Here is a 19,346-nt window from a genome sequence, read left to right as displayed (position 1 = left end):
GCCCTCATGAAGGCAATTAGTGCCCTTATTAAAGAAGCCTGGCTGGGCGTGGTGGCTCACGCCTGTAATCCCAGCACTTTGGGAGGCCGAGGTGGGCGGATCATGAGGTCAGGAGATGGAGACCATCCTGGCCTACATGGTGAAACCCCGTCTTTACTAAAATACAAAAATTAAGCAGGGCACGGCCTATAGTCCCAGCTACTCGGGAGGCTGAGGCAGGGGAATTGCTTGAACCCAGGATGCGTAGATTGCAGTGAGCTGAGATCACGACCACTCCGGCCTGGGTGACAGAGGGAGACTCTATCTCAATAAGGAGAGGAGAGGGGAGGAGAGGAGAGGGGAGGGGAGGGGAGGGGAAAGTGTTTTGTTATAACAGCCCGAATGAACTAAAACGGTTGTCTTTAGTTGTCTTAATTTCATATAAGAATTGTAATGTACCAAGTAGATTAGATGCCAAGGCATTCCAAGATTTTGAAAAGTACTTAAAACAAGGAGCCATGAACTCTAAGAACAACATACTTAGAAGTCCATGATATATTTGGATAGAGTTGAATAGGAAGTTATATCTAAATTATCAAGGATTGTGTTGAGCATGCTAAGACATTTGGATATTCTCATATAAAGGTTATTAAGCCGGGACAAAGCATAAGATGTTCTTAAACAGCAGAATGGCATGATCAGATATCCTTTTTAGCTTTTTAGCTTTAAGAGACTGCCAAGTCCTGGAGGTGGGAAGCCTAAATGAGAGACATCAATAGTTTATTTATGTCTAGATGATCCCTAATATAGTCTCCCACCCTCTGTCTTATATCTTAAGATTTCATTATCAGAGCTTTAGCTTTATAATTTAGTACCTATTAAGGTAAAAACTGGTATTTTGGGAATGGTATGATAGAAAATTGCATAAGTGGTTAAGTTGGGCTTGGAGATGTGGAGCAAAGGTGATGGCTTTAAAATCCTTCCCTCTCTATTGTGTAATCTCAAAAAGATCAAGGTACTGGTACTGATGGGAGAGGTATCTTGAGGCCAGAGAAGAGGAAGAGAGGGACAGACACTCTCTTTCCAAAATCAAAGGAGCATAGGATATGTTTGTTTTCTGTCTCTTCATAATATGTCACAACAAACTTAGTGGCTTACAACAGCATGCATTTATTATCTCACAGTTTACAAGAGTCAGGAGTCCGGGTGGCTTAACTGGGCCCTCTGCTCAGGGTCTCATTCAGCTATTGGCCAGGGCTCCAGCTCTCATCTAAGGGCCAAGGTCCTTTTCTGAGCTCACAGACTGTTGGCCCAATTTGCTTCCTTGCAGCTGTGAAGCTCATGTGGTTTATTCTCCAAAACTAGCAACGAAGAGAGAGAAATTCAGCTGCATCAAGTTGCTAACCTCTATGCCCAAAATTTAAGGAATCACCTTACTATTAGTTCATCTCTCTTTTGATTAACTTAAAACCAGTAATTGGAGACCTTAATTACATCTGCACAATCCATTCACCTTTGCCCTAAAACATCTGGGAGTTATATCCAATCACCTTGGCCATTGGCTAGTAGCAAGTTACGGGCCCCACACACACTCAAAAGAAGGACCTTACACAAAGGCATGGAGACAGGGAGCAGGATCACAGCCTTCTCAGAATCCTGCCAATGATAGATTTGAAGAGTTGAGATCAAAGAACAATTGTTGAGGCAAAGAACAATTAGTCTATCCAGTAGGTAGAAGTAACTGGGGAGAATGTCTGGAACAAGTTCTGTCACAGGCTGGCTCACTGTGGCATGACACCTACAAGTGAAGCCTGTGTTTGAAGGGCCTGGGCCCAGGTAAACACATGAGGCACCCATCCAACATAAACAAGGGCAGAGAGCAAGAGGGGAAAATGTTCTCCCCAAAGAAGACTGTACAGATAGAAGGTCTGAATAGAGAAAAAGGACTCGCAGTTCGAAAACTGCGGGGAAGGAGGGGATTTTCTCCATAGCACCCACCTGGGAATACCAAAATACTCTTTTCCTCCTTTTGTTTCAGTTTTTCAATTACCGTAAGCTTTTCTCTCACAGCTTTATTTTTAACTTTAATGATCACACATAGATCACACAAATATAACTGATATGCAGGGATATTTTTCGAAAGATATAAACAGCCTGGTCGAGAAAGTCAGCAGAGAAAAACTATCAAGTAAACTAAAATAGACAAGATAATTAGAGAGAAGATATATACAGCAATAAATTTGAATCTCAAATAAATTTTCAGCTAACAAATCTGTTATATTTTCATGTGCAATAACAGAAGTTAAAGCAAAATTGAGTTAATAAAAAATTAATTATTTTTGAACAAAAACAGATTTTCAACACAAAATCTCTCTGAAACTGCTGCTCCCTTGCCTCTGCTGTAATTTTGGAAGGATTAGTGCTTGTAGGATTCTGCCTGTCCCCAGCAGTGACACACCTTCCCACCCCAGGATACATAAAACTGGGGCACAGAGCAGACGGAATTTTCAGTTCTGCTCATCAGCAGGTTGACCTGCTTGTTCCAAGCAATTTTGTGGATTTAAGACTCTGGTGTCTGTCTGGACTCATAGCACCTGGGTGCTCTGCAATTTGTATGGAATTCTAAAATTCCAGGCTCTGCTTGTTGCCTAGATCTTTAGTAATAACAGCAATAAAAAAGTAATAATGCCCACATGTATTAAGCATTTATGAAGCTACATTAATTAAGCATATGTTTATGTAGTTTGCAGTTAGTGGCACTGGCTTAATGAAATAGGGATAGTATTTTTTAAAGAACTTGATATATTTCCATCCTCAAATTGTGTTTCACTGGAAACCGCTCCGCCTCCAGGGCTGGACAGGATACCTAATGCCCTCACAGAAGAAAAGGCGGGTTAGCAAGTCAATAGACTTAAAAGTCAGAGTCCTGCTTTAGACCAATCAGAATGATGTATGAAGATCCACTGTACAGACAAAAGGGAAGCCCATCCCGAAGAGAAAGGACATACCAGCTTCTGGAGAATTTCAAAAAGGAAAAGGCTGAATGAGATGGGGAGGATAGGGAAATAGTTCTACATTTGTGTCTGGAACTTTCCTTTCTGGGCAATGGCCTTGAAAGAATGTAGCATAATAAATAGGTATTGGGTGAATATAAGAAAAGAGAGCCCTGGGTTCTAAATCCCGTCTAGATTCTGGGCAGGGCCACATCCTATTAAACTTGGTAGTTCCCTGTGGTAAGGACTAGCAAGATCTTGGGGATAAATCTTTCTGAGTCCCACTTATATTCCTAAATTATGAATGAGATCTAGAGGTACCTGGAGCCTCCAGAAGGGGGCCTCAGCAGGCAGCTGGACTGAAAGCCAACTGGGCTGCCCTGGGGCCAGCTTGGCAAGGGGAGAGGTGATTGTTGCAAAGGCTAGGACAGACAGATGGCAGACCTGGCAGAGACTCAGAGGGACCACTTTGCCAGTGCGAGGCGAGCTGAGGTGACCAGCCAGAAAGAGCTCCAGGCTCTGGCCAGAATGGTCTTGACCTAAAGATATCACCTGCAGGCCACAGGTATACCGGAAGGGATGCCCACTCCCTATTATCCCTTTTCCTGTGCTTCTCTCAGGCCCCATGTACCAGTCATTTATTCATTTGGAGTTTGAACAAAAAGCTAACTCAAACATTCTCCATCCTCTTCAAATATCTCATCTTTGCCCTCTTTTGTTACTCTCCAAAGACAGCCTTGCTCTTAGTTCACAGAGAAAATAAGAGCCACCAGATAGTAAAATGCAAATCAGATAATGTCTCTTTGCTTAAAACACCTGTCAATGACTTCTCATTGCTCTTAGGATAAACACCAAAATCCTGAAGGTAGCTACAAGGGTTTGATTGGGCTTTTACTTCCCTTGCAGCTTCAACTCCTGTCATTTCTCTCCTTTCTCTCTGACCTGCAGTTTCATGTTAATTTCTACCACAGGGATTTTTTAAAAATATGCTATTCCTTCTTTAAAGAATAATCTTCCCTCCCCACCTTGGCCTACTTAATTCCTCTTTGTCTTTCAGAGCCCTACTCATCCTGGCATGAGATTAGTCATCTTTAGATACTCTCACAGCACTTTCTCATAATGGCACATCCTGAGTAAACATATTTATTTAATATTGCCTAGGTAAGCCAATAGTATTATATCAACTAATTTCATTTGGAATAACAAGTTCTACGCACTAGCTAAGTAACATCACCCCATTATCTAACTACATATTTTCATAATTTTAAGTGCTGAAAAGCAGTCAACTTTTCTTCGTCAAGCATCTCGTAACCTGTACCTTGCCTTCTACCTGATGTACAATTTGTCACAAAGGCACTGGGTGAAAGTCATGTGACACCGCAAGGAAAACAGGAAAAAGTACAGGAGACACATTTCATGATTTATCGAGAAGTGACAAGAATATAATTTACCATTACATCTATATACAGCATTTGATATAAAAATACTTGCCTCTAGGGTACCTAAAATCCTGGTCTATTGAAAGTACTGAATTTACCAATCAATAACTCAGCTAGTATATTTAATGTATATATTTTTAGGAAAATAGGTCCCAAAGAGGTAATCACACATCATTCTCTCTAACCCTTTACTTTCTCCATAGCAGCTCGCCCCGAATCTTAGCTTGGAGTTGAGAGGTCATCTCAGCAGCCTGTTCCTGGCCTTCCTGTCGGCTGGAGGCCAAAGCCTCCCTCAGCTGCCTGTGTCCAGTGGCTGCTGTAATAATGATGCCTCAGCTTCAGGGGGTCTATTTCCAGGCCATGTAAGCTAATTAAAACGCAGGCCTTCATTTGCCTTTCTGGCAATCCCTGATCAGTGTGAGAGGCCTATGCCACCCTCTCCATTCTAATTTTAGTTCTCCTCCAGTGTTTTCTCTCCTTTGCAGAAAAGCATCCTATGCTGCTAAGCACTTACAGGCTTTTGTTTTTGTTATTTCTCCCACTTGGAAAGAAGCACTTTTCCACTTTACTCCTTTTAGATTTTCTCCTCCCATCAGTTTTCTCCTGCAGGAGGTGATGGTTTGAAACTACTAACAAAACTGGAGATAATTAGTTACCCAGGGTAGTTGACTTGCTTAGCAGGTACCCTTGAGAAAGCGCTAATGCACAAAATTCTTCATATGGAAACAACTTTTTGGACACAGTTTTCTATGAAGATAGAGAACACCTGTTATCACTGGTGATGCTCAGCTTCTTTTCCTCAGCGATTCACAACACAACTATCCAGAGTTCAGAACTCATAATTCACTCATGGTAGGCTAAGGTGCTATTTTTCAGTCTTTTAAAATGGACACTCTTTACTTCTGATAAACATAAAATTATTACATGGCTTCCTCCCACCCTACCCTCCCTCACTGAAAAAAAAAATCATTATCTCAACTATCTACATATGTACTTGAATATCCAACACAATTTCAAATTAAAATGTTCAAACCTGAGATTTCCCCATCTCCACTAATATCAACTCCATCTTTCCAAAGGTCAAAACACCAGATATCTTTGAGTTACATCTTTGGTCCCTTTTATTTTCTTATATCCTACATCCAATTCATCTAAATATATATGTAGATAGATCGATAGCTCAATAGACAGACAGATGATAGATAGATGATAGATAGATAGATAGATAGATAGATAGATAGATAGATAGATAGATAGATAGATAGATAGCTCTACCTTTAACATAGATCAGAATTCTACCACTCCTCACCATCTGTATTTTAAAAAGAACTGTTACCCGTGGAAAGAAGAACACACTGGCAACCATTAAGGGTACCCAAGAGATTGAAATATCTTAGCAGACGGGCTCTCAGGTCATTCAAAAGTTTCACATGAGAATGAGACACATAGTGGCCATGTCCAGAGAGAGTCCCTTAGGGAAGTGGACTTGAATGAAACACCTCTCTCAGGGAGACTTTGGCAGCCAGGGGATGACATGAGGAGCCTTGGCACCTCAAGGAAGAGTGGGACAAAGTATAGAAGACGGAACTCAGATAAAGGTAATCTATATCCTAATATGTTAAACAAAATGAAAGATTAAATATTATGAGCACAGTAAATGTTATGTCTTTAGACGTATCAAACATTTCTTCCAGGAAATTGTTGTACTGACTTAATTGTAGTATTTAAGACTGTGTTGATAGAGGAGAGGCTAACTCAGCTGTTCACTCCCATGGTCTTAAGATGATTGCCAATAATTATAGTCATTCCTGGTTCCATGTGCATCCCATTCTTTGAATTCAACTATTTTTCCAGCCCTCTTCTTTAATACATTGACTCCAGCAATACTTTGACCCCACTGGAATCTCCAATCCTAAGATCTCACTGATTTTTCAGTGTTAATTATCTCCTTGTTCTCTTTCACTTCCCTCTTCATCTTGAAGTCTATGGTTAAATATTACACTCCCTTGCATTTATACTTCCTTTGCTCTTCAATCATTTCAATATACCCATTTAGCAAAACCACAACCTATGCAAAATTCAACTCTCCAAATACTCTGCACCTGCATCCTCCAGCTGACATAGGCTGGAGAAAAACACAGAACCACATTGGATAATCTAATTCTAAATGCATGAACACAAAGCTTAAATAGGCCTTTAATGCTGCCAGGTGATCACATCATATACCTCCTTTATCCACTCACTGTTTCTCCTAAACAACTACTTCACACTGTCCTCTCTTTCCTCAAACTCTACACTTCCTTCTCTGTCTCTGTTTTCAACTGAAGCTGCTGCTCTCTACTTTGCAGAAAAAATGAAAACTATCAGAAGAGATCTTTCCCAGATTCCCACCACATGGATCTCCTGCCAGTATTTGCACCCACAACCAAAACATCCTGTTATTCATGCTCCTCTCCAAAACCAATCACTCCACTTGGTTAATAATAGAAATCATCATCCCCTCTTTCTCCTCCATCATAACTTAAAAATTCCCCTGTGAAGAAATTCCTTCAAGTAGTCTGTCATTACTGTAAGTCCTCTCCTCCCATTCTCCCTTAAAACCACCACATGAGGCTCTATTATTTACAACCAAATTCCTCTTGTCAAGGTCAGCAGTGACCCCCCCAATATTGTTAAATCCATGAACCTATTCTTAGTCCTTGTCCTACTCAACTTATCAGCTATATTTGACAGAGTTGATCACTCTTTCCTTCTTAGTAACTTCCTTCACCTGATTTCAGAACAAGACACTCACCAAAAGATTTCCTTCTATCTCACAGGTTGCTCCTTCTCAGCCTCCCTTGCTGGTGCTGCCTTTCATTCCATCCTTCCTCAAGCTCAGTTATTGGTCTTCTTCCTCTACATATGCTGCATATCATCTGTATAATGACGACGTTCACATTTATATCTGCAGACTGGACCTTCTGCTGCCTACTCGACACATCTATTCAGATATTCAGTAGGCATCTCAAACTTAAAATTAACTCCTGGTATTTCTCTCTGTTTACCAAACCTCCTCTTCCCAAAACCTCTTGTGTGTCAAATGATAGGAAATTCATTCTTACAGTTGTTAAGGAGAAAAGTTTTGGAGTCATCCTTAATTCTTCTCATTTTCTCATATACCATGTCCACTCCACCATGAAATTCCATTGGATCTGCCTTAAAAATATGTCCAACATCTCTCCATTTCTCTCTAACTCTGCTGATTCACCTTTGATCTTAGCTGCTTTCCCTCTCTTACTGCAATGCTGCAATTGCCTTCTAACTGGCTTTCCTGTATCCACCCTGGTTCCCTCTCCCCATCCATTATGAACATTATAGCCATATTAATCCTCATAAAATAGAAGTTAGATCATATGACTTTTCTTCTGAAAGACCTGAACAGGCTCTAAGTAAAATCACTCTGGGTTAAAGCCAAAGTCCTGAAATGGCTTATTAGGCCTTACATAATCTATTCCTCACCCTCTCTTCTTACCTACAAATATTATACATTTCAAGGAATAGCATCCACCTTCCACTCATCAGCTTAAGCTAGAAACTTTAGAGCCCTCCTTAAAATATCTCCCCTCATCTTTGCACATCCAATTACCATAACTTGTTAATTACTCTTTTCTTGTATCTCTTAAACCAATTTACATTTTCCCTTTGCTATGAAACTATTTCTCCCCTTCTCCAATGTCATTTCATCTCAAATCTACTACATATTAATACTAGAGTGATCTTTCTAGTTAAATGTAAACCTATTTATATCATTCCCCAGACAGTATAACACCAAAGCTTTTTAATTCTAACAACCTTTTTTGATGATTCACAAGTTGAAGCTTTAATCACAATTCAAGCTACTTTTTAAATGGCCCTCTGTTATAATAAATTCATTGGTTCACTTAAAAGTGTTTTGTAGCATATGATTTATTTTTGAAGATGTATTAGTTTTTGTTCTATTAAATGCCATTTTGGTCAAGATTAATTTTTTGTGCATGCAATCATTTATAAAATGAAATGTAGATTAATCAGTAAATTTAAATTATACTTCTAAGTCAAGAAAAGGTCAGCTATCTTGGCATAAGCTTGGTCAGCTACCTTGGCATACCTTGTACAGACTTACAATAGGCTCCTCTATCTTAAAGCTACTACAGATTTCAAATAATAATATTTAAAAACAAAAATAATATTAAGCAATAACTGTGATAATATTAGAGAATAACATTAGTTGCCAAGGTTTACAAAATGTATTCACATAAACTCATTTATTACTACAAATACCTAAAGAGTAGATACTATTTCCACTTTCAGAGGAGCAAATTAAATATCAGAAAAGTTAAAGGTTTTGATGGAAAATATCTAGCAAAGCAGTGATGGAACTGACTCTTGAACTCATTCTCTTTAAACATATACCCAGTGGCAATGTCTTTAAAGTATAACAAATTAAATATGTGTAAGCTAATAAAATGCTACTTTTGTGAGTAGACAAATGCCTTGCTTACAAGTTTTCCTTTTTAATGTAAAGCAAAACAAACTGTGCTTTCACATTATTACTAAATATCAGTCTATCCTAAAATTGTTTATGTAATGTGGAGGTGATATATTACCTTAGAAAACCACTGTAACATGATATTGGAAACCATTTCAACTGTTAAAAGGTTAGATTTCAGTTCTGTTTAAGGTCAGAAACCTGAAAATATCCTGATGATTACAATTTCTCCGCACATTTCGGATGATGCCACCGAACTCCTGGCAGCAGCAAAATGTGTTTGTTCTGATCCTCTGCTTCTGGTGGGCAGTGTCAGAGTGGAGAAAAGGCACCAGGGCTTTGGTATCAGGCCTAAATTTCTATTGCTTTTAATTAAAATAATAAAGGGGTAAAGGTAATATTTCTATCCACCTGAGACAGAACAATTTGTTGAAAACAGATTTTTACCTGTTGAAAAATATTCAGAAAATCGATCATCCCCAAAACAACGTACTAACTAAAACAAAACCAAGAAAGCCATTCTGAAAGGCAAGTATCAAAGCATCTGTCATTGCCCCATTTTAGGATTGTAAAGCTGGAAGTAGTCATTCAAATAAATATTGTTTGAATAATAATTATATGCCCAGAACCCTTCCCAGGTCCACATATCACTATTTTTTTGTTTTTACAAATCACATCTCATCTCTCCTGTCCTATAAAACTGCATCTAGTACATAGCAGACAATACATTTTAATGCTCACTAAATGAATGCTAGGCTTGATGTAGAATACAAAGGATTATGTTAATATCATATTTATTGCTACTACCACTAATAGTTACTAACATTTATTGAGCACTAACTATATGCCAGGCACCGTGTTAATCACTTTACATGCATCACCACACTACAGGGTAAGTTAATGTAATTAATTCATTGTTAATCTAATTCTATAGTAAGAAAACTATAGCATAAAGAGATCAAGTCTTATAGCTAGGTAAGAGGCTTAGTTTCACAGTTAGTAATCAAACTTTGGCAGTCTGACCTCAGTGAGTACAATGGGCCAGAGACCAACCTATTGCAGCTTACATTCTAGAGAGAAGATAATAAATAACTAAAGAAGTAATCAATATAACTTTATATAGGAAATAAGGCTATGGATAAAAGAAAATGGGGTGATTTGCTAGAAGTGACTAGAGTGATATAGAAAAGTAGTTAAAAACATGAACTCTAGCACCAGGTTTGAGTTCATACCAGAGCTTTTTCCAGCCCTGTCATTATGGGCTGTTATTTAGTTATTTACATTCTTTGTATATTTGCTTATCTACAGATAATGCCAAATTTATATGACAGTCATGAGGTTTAAATGAATTGATATACATAAAATGCCTAAAACAGTTCCTGACACATAGTGTCATTTACGTATTTATTATTATTGTTATTTTCACATTTTTATTATTATAATTCATATCATATTGAGGATATCTACTTGAGAGAGGGTGGTATGGGAAGGCCTCTATGAAGAAGTGCATTTGAACCAAAACCTAAATGACACTTAGACACATGAAAATTTTAAGGCAGAGATTTCAGGCAGAAGGAACCAAAGTGCAAAAGCCCCAGGGCCAGAATGTTCAGCAAAGAAGGCCAGTATGGTCCAGGATGAGTTCAGTCAAGTTACAGAGCTGGTCAAGAACCAGGCTAAATTAGGCATCACTGGATATGGTAAGGAGTTGGATTTTATTCTAAGTGTGATGAGAAGACATGGGAACATTTTAAGCGTGGTAATGACATGATTTGATTTATATTTTATAAATATCACCCTGGCTTCCACGAAAGTCTGGATTATAACTTCCATAGAATATCAATCTTATCATTACCATTAGTCATTGTTTTTAAAATCTTAGCTTCATTCCTAGGGGAAAGTAATTCCCTGACTATATTTCTGGAATGTTGTGTTACTGCTTTTAAACATAGAGTCAGAATAAAGGACTTAAGTAGGTATATGAGCATACATATATACTCATACACTCACTGTGAACGAAGATTATATGGAATACTCACACAGACCACACTTCATTATTCTAAAATTCAAATTAATTCTATCTACTGGGTTTTTGAATCATGTCTCTTGGAAGGAAAGTAATTGTTTACTTACATGAAAGTTGATCATATGAATTGGGTCAATCTTGTTATACCCAACTGAAACAGTTGAGAGGTTAAGGGGAGAAGGCATCTAGGGCACATAACACTGTTCCAAGAATGTAATTCCCTGTAAGCTTGGCTGCTGAAGCTGCCTGCTGTAACCTGAAACCACTTTTATCTAATAGCTACTGAAACAACCTGCTGCAACTCTGAGAATCATTTTACCCATAGTCATCACTTACCAATCAAAACTTGCCAGCTCACCAACATATTATTAGTGCCAATGAACTTCCTCAAAGAGCAATATGAAACATTTCCCCTTTTTTGTAAAACCTCTAACCGTCTGTTCTTGGACATAATGAAGACCATCCAGCCTCTGAGTATGCCACAAATTGTAATTCTTGATTTCCAAATAAAACATTTAAAATTAAGAAATTTGTCTCTATATTGTATTTGTCTTTAACCCTTATTGTAAATTATATGGCAGGGGAGGATATTCTTTGGGTCCCACTTCTCTTAGTTCTAATATGTCCCTTGGCCTTACCAGGAGTTAGCTCCTTGTCCCCCAAATAAAGAAAGCTTTGCAAATCTGACTGCATGGAACAACGTATGTTTTACTAGTGGGTGGTGTTATTTTTCTTAATCTTACCCTTACACCCAGCATTTTCTCCCCCAACACACTTCCTCTGCAAGTTCACTGTGGTTTAAATAGGTTGAAAGCCAGCCTAGGCCACACTGTACAATTCCTTCTTACCAGACATTCTTGATATAAGTTCTCTGGCTTCAAAGCAGATCTTAATGATGTTGTGTGTTGATTAGTTGATACCACTGTGTGGTGAGGAGTAAATGGCAGTGGAAGAGCATTTCCATGTCCCTGGTATTTTTACTACTATGATCACATTAAATCATCATCTTTAATATTTAACACCAAAAGGCCATCCATGTATTCAAAAAGAATATTATAGCCACATTGACAAAAATCTTAAAGTCCTACATTGCCACACATGGAGGTGAACTAAAAACACAATGCAATTTGTACAAAGACTCCTCCTAATTCCTCTAACTCATAAAGACTTCAGTCTTAAAATAAAAAATACAGCTGCATAAAGTGAACTGCTTTACCTGTATGTTTAGTTCCCTCATTCTTGACTTCTGTGGTTCCCACAGAAGAGGTGGGTGGACTAGCAGGAGGGCTGGCAGTAAAGCTTGTGCACCCTGTAGATGTGTTGATTTCAAAATATTCTTGGTTGTGATTCATTCGGTGAAAATCCAGAGAAGACACAATGGATGTTCGCTGTTTAGGCTAAAATAAATGAGCATGATGACAGTATTAATATGATCATGTTCATCTTCAGCCCAATCTCCCCATCAATTTAATCTAAGTGATAATTTTTTTTTTCAGTTAAAAACTATCTGGGTTTTACACTTAAAATATAATTGTGCTTTACAGAGATACATTAAATAATTACTTGATGAATTCAATAATAAAAAATTATTTAATGAGAAAATATTATGGCATAGTTGATGTGATAGCTTAGGCTTTTCATTTGCTTTCCCCAGAAGATTGTAAAAATATAGTGCACAGAATTTCTCTTGGTAATCAATTTTGAAAGTTGCAATTTTAAGTCACCTTTCATTCAACTAACATTTATTAAGCATCTGGCATTTGCCAGACCCAGAGGATATAGAATCTAATAATAAAAGGGCCCTTATAACATTGAAGAATAATTAAGGCAGTTCCATTTTTTTATTCTTTAAATAGTCCAAGGAATTGGTGGCATTAGATATTGTTCCCAAGTACAAGATGCAGGAATTTCATCATCAGAATTAAATAAAGTTATATGGAACATTTTCTAGGATCTAAGAATATGCTTGGTATTTGTAGTGAACTTTGATTTTCTTTTTTAAGAATTTTAATTAATCCCCAAATAGCAAGAAAAGTCAATTTAAACATAAAAGTTAAAATCATGGAGTAATAGCAGATATAATCTATACCCTTTGTCAGTAATGAATTACTCCCTATAGCAATTTTCTGGGGTTTTTTCCCCATAATTTTAATTATATTCACTTTTTTTTTTCTTGCCTAGCAGAGCTTCTAACATTGTCCTTCAGAAAAACTGCAGTTTTTTGGCTCTCAAATGTGTGTGTTTTTCCCAGGAATCAACTCAAACTTTCTTTTTATTTTTTAGTTTATATTACTGAAATATTAAACATCTCTTATAATAATTACAAGAGATTAAATGTAAACTTTTTATAATAAGGTAAAGTTTATTGTACTTTACTTTCTCCAAAGTACAATTAACTTTTGGTTTACTAATGTTTTTGTTACCCTCAAATATATGTTAATCACTGTACTCCATATTTTCCTGCAAAATATTCAAGTTGCTGTCTCTTCCAGCTTATCATTTTTTTCCAAGTAGATATCATTTAGTCTATAACATAAAATAGACAATCATATGGAAAATGTCTGCACAGTATAGAGATTAAAAAAAAAACAAGGTGTGTAAATTATCACAATATGATTTATTCTTTCACCAATATTTCACCAAACGTTTTATGAAAGATGTTGAGGGGTATAAATATTGTTACGCTAGACAGTGCAAGTCATTTTTTATTATGACACATCAACTCAGTAATAGAATTCAAATTAGCACCCACAGAGGGCTCAGTTGCTTTTGAAGTACAAAAGATCAGTGTTTAATGTCAGGCTTGGTTTCTCATGAAATGTCTGTCCTTGGGACTACTGAATCTCAAGTTCACATTCAGTGTCCTTTCCACTACATTCTATAACAGCAATTAGAAAGGCATGAGCTATAGCCCTGGCTCCAATGGAGCCCATCATTCTAGGCTTTGTTTTATTGTGTTGTGCTTTTGTTTCACTTTATGTGTAGGCAATGGACCACATTTCTTTATTTCTTCTCATAAATTTTATAAAGGTCAAGCCAAATGATATATATGATTCCTCCACTTCTAAATGTTTCTTAAATACATGTTTCTGAATCCTGACCACCCATGGTTCTAACTGCTTTAAAAACACAATGTTTTATGCAATCATGAAAATAAACAAGCTATTTTCTGCAATATTAATTCATTCCACAAATATTTGCTGAACATATACTAAACTGCAGATATCATACACGTAAGTACCATGATAGGAATAAAACAAGTAAGACATTTTCCCTGTTTTCCGTATGAATATAGACTTGAGGTGGGAGGATGGATGGCACATGAGGCTTCGAAGAAGAGACAACCAATCCAATGATTATGCTTCAGTATCATATAGCAGTAACGGTGATGAAAAATTGGAAGCATTATACTTAGTCATGCTCTAAGGCAAGGGTCAGCAAACTATGGCCTGTGGCTCAAATCTGGCCTTCTTCCTATTTCTAAAAATGAAGTTTTATTGCAACAAAACTGCACCCATTGCTCCCTCATTTAGTTATGGTCTATGACTGTCCTCGTACTTTAATTGCAGAGTTCAGTAGTTGCAACACAGGTCATATTTTCCACAACATCTGAAATATTTATTATGTCTGGATTTTTAGAGAAAATATTTGGCCACTCCTGTTCTATGGAATTGTTTCACATATCAATTTAGTGCTCAATAAAACCATAACTATAGGTTTTCTTTTATTTCCCAGCCTGACTTGCATTTGGGTTGGGCCATGTGACTAATTCTCAGCAAATACAATATTAGTAGAAGTGAGCTTTTTCTATTCCTCTCTTACTCCCCAGATGATGTAGTTGAAAGATGAAGGAAAGCCATAAAGCTCACATTGGTTTTATGAGATGTTAAAGTGAACCTCTTTTCTATATTTTTATTTTAAGTTCAGGGGCACACGTGCAGGTTTGTTACATAGGTAAAGGTGTGTCATGGGGGCTTGTTGAATAGATTTTTATCACCCAGGTATTAAGCCTAGTACCCATTAGTTATTTTTCCTGATCCTCTCCCTCCTCTCACCCTCCACCATCTGATAGGCCCCAGTGTGTGTTGTTCCCCTCTAGGTGTCCATGTGTTCTCATCATTTAGCTCCCAGAGATGAGTGAGAACATGTGGCATTTGATTTTCTGCTCCTGCATTAGTTCACTCAGGATAACAGCCTCCAGCTCCATCCATGTCCCTGCAAAGGACATGATCTCATTCTTTTTTATGGCTGCATAGTATTCCATGGTATATATGTACCACATTTTCTTTATCCAGTCTATTATTGGTGAGCATCGAAGTTGATTCCATGTCTTTTCTATTGTGAAAAGTGCTGCAATGAACATATGCATGATGTGTCTTTGTAATAGAATGATTTATGTTCTTTTGGGTATATATGCAGTAATGGGATTGCTGTATTGAATGGTATTTCTGATTCTAGGTCTTTGAGGAATCACCACACTCTCTTCCACAATGGTTGAACTAATTTACATTCCCACAAGTAGTGTACAAGTGTGGCTTTTTCTCCACAACCTTCCCAGCATGTGTTATTTTTTGATTTTTTAATAATAGCCATTCTGAACTGATGTGAGATGGTATCTCATTGTGGTTTTGGTTTGAATTACTCTAATGATCAATGATGTAGCACTTTTTTTCATATAATTGTTGGCTGCATGTATGTCTTCTTTCGAGCAGTGTCTGTTCACTTTTCTTTTTTTTTTTTTTGTGAGACGGAGTCTCTGGTCTCTGTCATCCAGGCTGGAGTGCAATGGCACAATCCCAGCTAAATGCAACCTCTCCCTCCTGGGTTCAAGCGATTCTTGTGCCTCAGCGTCTCGAGTAGCTGGAATTACGGGCAAGCATCACCATGTCTGGCGAATTTCTGTATTTTTAGTAGAGATGGGGTTTTGCCATGTTGGTGAGGCTGGTCTTGAACTTCTGGCCTCAAGTGATCTGCCTGCCTTGTCCTCCCAAAGTGCTGGTATTACAGGTGTGAGCCACCGCACCTGGCCCCCAATGCCCACTTTTTAATGGAGGTTGTTCTTTTTCTTGTAAATTTAAGTTAATTTTCTTATAGATGCTGGATATTAGCCTTTGTCAGGTGAATAGTCTGCAAAAATTTTCTCCCCTTCTATGGGTTGTCTGTTTACTCTGTTGATGGTTTCTTTTGCTGTGCAGAGCCTCTTTAGTTTTATTAGATTTCATTTGTCAATTTTTTCTTTTATTCCAATTGAAGGAACACTTATACACTGTTGATAGGAGTTTAAATTAGTTCAACCATGAAGACAGTGTGGTGATTCATCAAACAGAAATTTTGAGGATATTTCTGTTCCTAAAAACAAAAATATACCATTTGACCCAGCAATGTAATTACTGGGTATATACTCAAAGGAATATAAATCATTATATCATAAATACACATACATACACACATATGTTCACTGCAGCACTATTCACAATAGCAAAGACATGGAATCAATCTAAATGCCCATCAGTGATAGACTGGATAAAGAAAATGTGGGATATAAAATATAGCACAGGATACTATGCAGCCATAAAAAAAGAATGAAAACATGTCCTTTTCAGGAACATGGATGGAGATGGAGGCTATTATCCTTAGCAAACTAACACAGGAACAGCAAAGGAAATATTGCATGTTCTCACTTATATGTGGGAGCTAAATTATGATAACTAATGGACACATAGAGAAGAACAACACATACTGGGCCTATTGGAGAGTGGAGGGTAGGAGAAAGGAGAGCATCAGGAAAAATAATTAATGGGTACTAGGCTTAATGCCCGGGTGACAAAATAATCTGTACAATGAACCCCCATGATACGATTTTATCTATGTAACCTGCACATGTACTCCTGAACTCAAAATAGAAGCTAAATAAAAAATTAGAAAAAGAAATGAGAACAAAGAAGCTTTGAGGAAACTAAAAATTCAAGATAACACAGATGAGGAAGTCAGAATCCTATCAGATACATTTAACAAAGAGATTGAAATTACTGAAAATAATCAAGCAGAAATTCTGGAGCTGAAAAATGCAATTGGTGTACTGAAGAATGCATTAGAATCTGTTAAAAGCAGAATTGATCAGGCAGAAGAAAGAATTAGTGAGCTTTAAAACAAGCTATTTGTAAACATACAGTCAGAGAAGACAAAAGAAAAAAGAATAAAAAAGAATGAATCACAGCTTCAAGATCTAGAAAATAGCCTCCAAAGGGCAAATCTAACAGTTATTGGCCTGATAGAGGAGGTAGAGAGAGGTGGGTGGAATAGAAAGTTTACTCAAAGTGAGAACAGAGAACTTCCTAGACCCAAAGAAAGATCTCAATATTCAAGTATAAGAAGGCCATAGAATACCAAGGAGATTTATCCCAAGCAAGACTACCCCAAGCTATTTAATAATTAAACTCCCAAAGTTCAAAGATAAACAAAGGATTATAAATGCAGCAACAAAAAAGAAACAAATAACATACAATGAAGCTCCAATATGCCTGGCAGCAGATTTCTCAGTAGAAACCTTACATGCCAGGAGAGGATGGCATGACATATTTAAAGTGCTGGAGGAAAAAATGTTTATCCTAGAATAGTATATCCAGTGAAAATATCCTTCAAACATGAAGAAGAAATAAAGACTTTCCCAGACAAACAAAAGCTGAGAAATTTCTTCAACACTAGATCTTTCCTACAAGAAATGCTAAAGGAGGTTTTCAGTCTGAAAGAAAATGATATTAATGAGCAAGAAGAAATCATCTGAAGGTATACAATTCACGAGTAAAAAAACACACACACACAGAGAATATTATAACACTGTAATTGGGATGTGTGAACTCATATTTTGAGGTGACAAATGAAAAAATGGACTGATAATAATAAGTAAGAAAACTTTTCAAGACACAGACAGTACAATAAGACATAAATAGAGACGACAAAAGTTAAAAAGTAGGAGGACAAAGTTAATGGCTACAGTATTTATTAGTTTTTCCTTTGCTTGTTTGTTTATGCAATCAGTGTTAAGTTGCCATCAGTTTAAAATAATGGATTATAAAAAATTATTTGCAAGCCTTAAGGTAAATTCAAATAAAAAAATCCTACAATAGATACACAAAAAATAAAACAAGAAATTAAAACACACCAGCAGAGAAAATCATCTTCACTAAAAGAGAGGGAGGAAGGAGAGAAGGAGGAGATCACAAAATAACTAGCAAACAAATAACACAGGCCAGGCGCGGTGGCTCAAGCCTGTAATCCCAGCACTTTCGGAGGCCGAGACGGGCGGATCACGAGGTCAGGAGATCGAGACCATCCTGGCTAACACAGTGAAACCCCATCTCTACTAAAAAGTACAAAAAACTAGCCGGGCGAGGTGGCGGGCGCCTGTAGTCCCAGCTACTAGGGAGGCTGAGGCAGGAGAATGGCGTAAACCCAGGAGGCGGAGCTTGCAGTGAGCTGAGATCGTGCCACTGCACTCCAGTCTGGGCGACAGAGCGAGACTCTGTCTCAAAAAACAAAAACAAAAACAAAAACAAAAACAAACAAACAAAAACAAATAACACAATGGCAGGATAAGAGATTATCATTAATAATAATAATATTGAATAATTAGACTAGAATCTCCAGTCAAAAGACAGACAGTGGCTGAATGGATTAAAAAAAAACAAAAACAAAAAACAAAAAAACAAGACCCAACAATCTATTGCCTACAAGAAATACACTTCACTTACAAAGATACACATAGACTGAAAATAAAGGGATGGACAAAGATATTCCATGCAAATAAAAATCAAAAAAAGAGCAGGATAAGACAAAATAGATTTCAAGAAAAAATTATAAAAACAGACAAAGAAATCATTACATAATGATAAAGGGTGAATTCAAGAAGATATAATAATTTCAAATATATACGCATCCAGATATATAAAGCAAATATTATTAAGGCTAAAGAGAGACATAGACCCCAATACAAAAGTAGCTGGAGACTTCAACAACCCACTTTCATCACTGGACAAATCATTCAGAAAGAAAATCAACAAAGAAACATCAGACTTAATCTGTACTATAGGTCAAATGGGCTTAATAGGTATCTACAGAACGTTTCACTGAACAGTTACAGAATATACATTCTTCTCCTCAGTACATGAATAATTCTCAAAGATAGACCATTTGTTAGGCCACAAAACAAGTCTTACAAAACTAAAAAATAAATTGAAATCTATTATTATAAAAAATAAATTGAAAGTATCTTCTTTAACTACTATAAAATAAAACTAGAAATCAATAACAAGAGGAATTCTGGAAACTATATAAACACATTAAAATTAAACGATATGCTACTGAATGACCAAATGGGTCAATGAAGAAATTAAGAAGGG

The 19,346-nt window shown here is 37.0% G+C and overlaps 1 protein-coding gene across 3 annotated transcripts in view; it reads right to left on the bottom strand.

Moving 5' to 3' along the window:
* The window catches only part of ANKS1B (ankyrin repeat and sterile alpha motif domain containing 1B), a 1,315,261-nt gene that overhangs the window by 693,942 nt on the left and 601,973 nt on the right, over nt 1-19,346 (bottom strand). For all 3 annotated transcript variants that reach the window (XM_011992230.1, XM_011992227.1, XM_011992229.1), the window contains exon 12: nt 12,164-12,344. In XM_011992230.1, the coding sequence (XP_011847620.1) occupies nt 12,164-12,344 (181 nt within the window). The remainder of the gene's footprint in view (nt 1-12,163; nt 12,345-19,346) is intronic.

This window comes from Mandrillus leucophaeus, unplaced genomic scaffold, assembly GCF_000951045.1.
Source record: "Mandrillus leucophaeus isolate KB7577 unplaced genomic scaffold, Mleu.le_1.0 Scaffold408, whole genome shotgun sequence".
Taxonomy (NCBI): domain Eukaryota; kingdom Metazoa; phylum Chordata; class Mammalia; order Primates; family Cercopithecidae; genus Mandrillus; species Mandrillus leucophaeus.
This window is presented reverse-complemented; position numbering and strand designations above follow the sequence as displayed.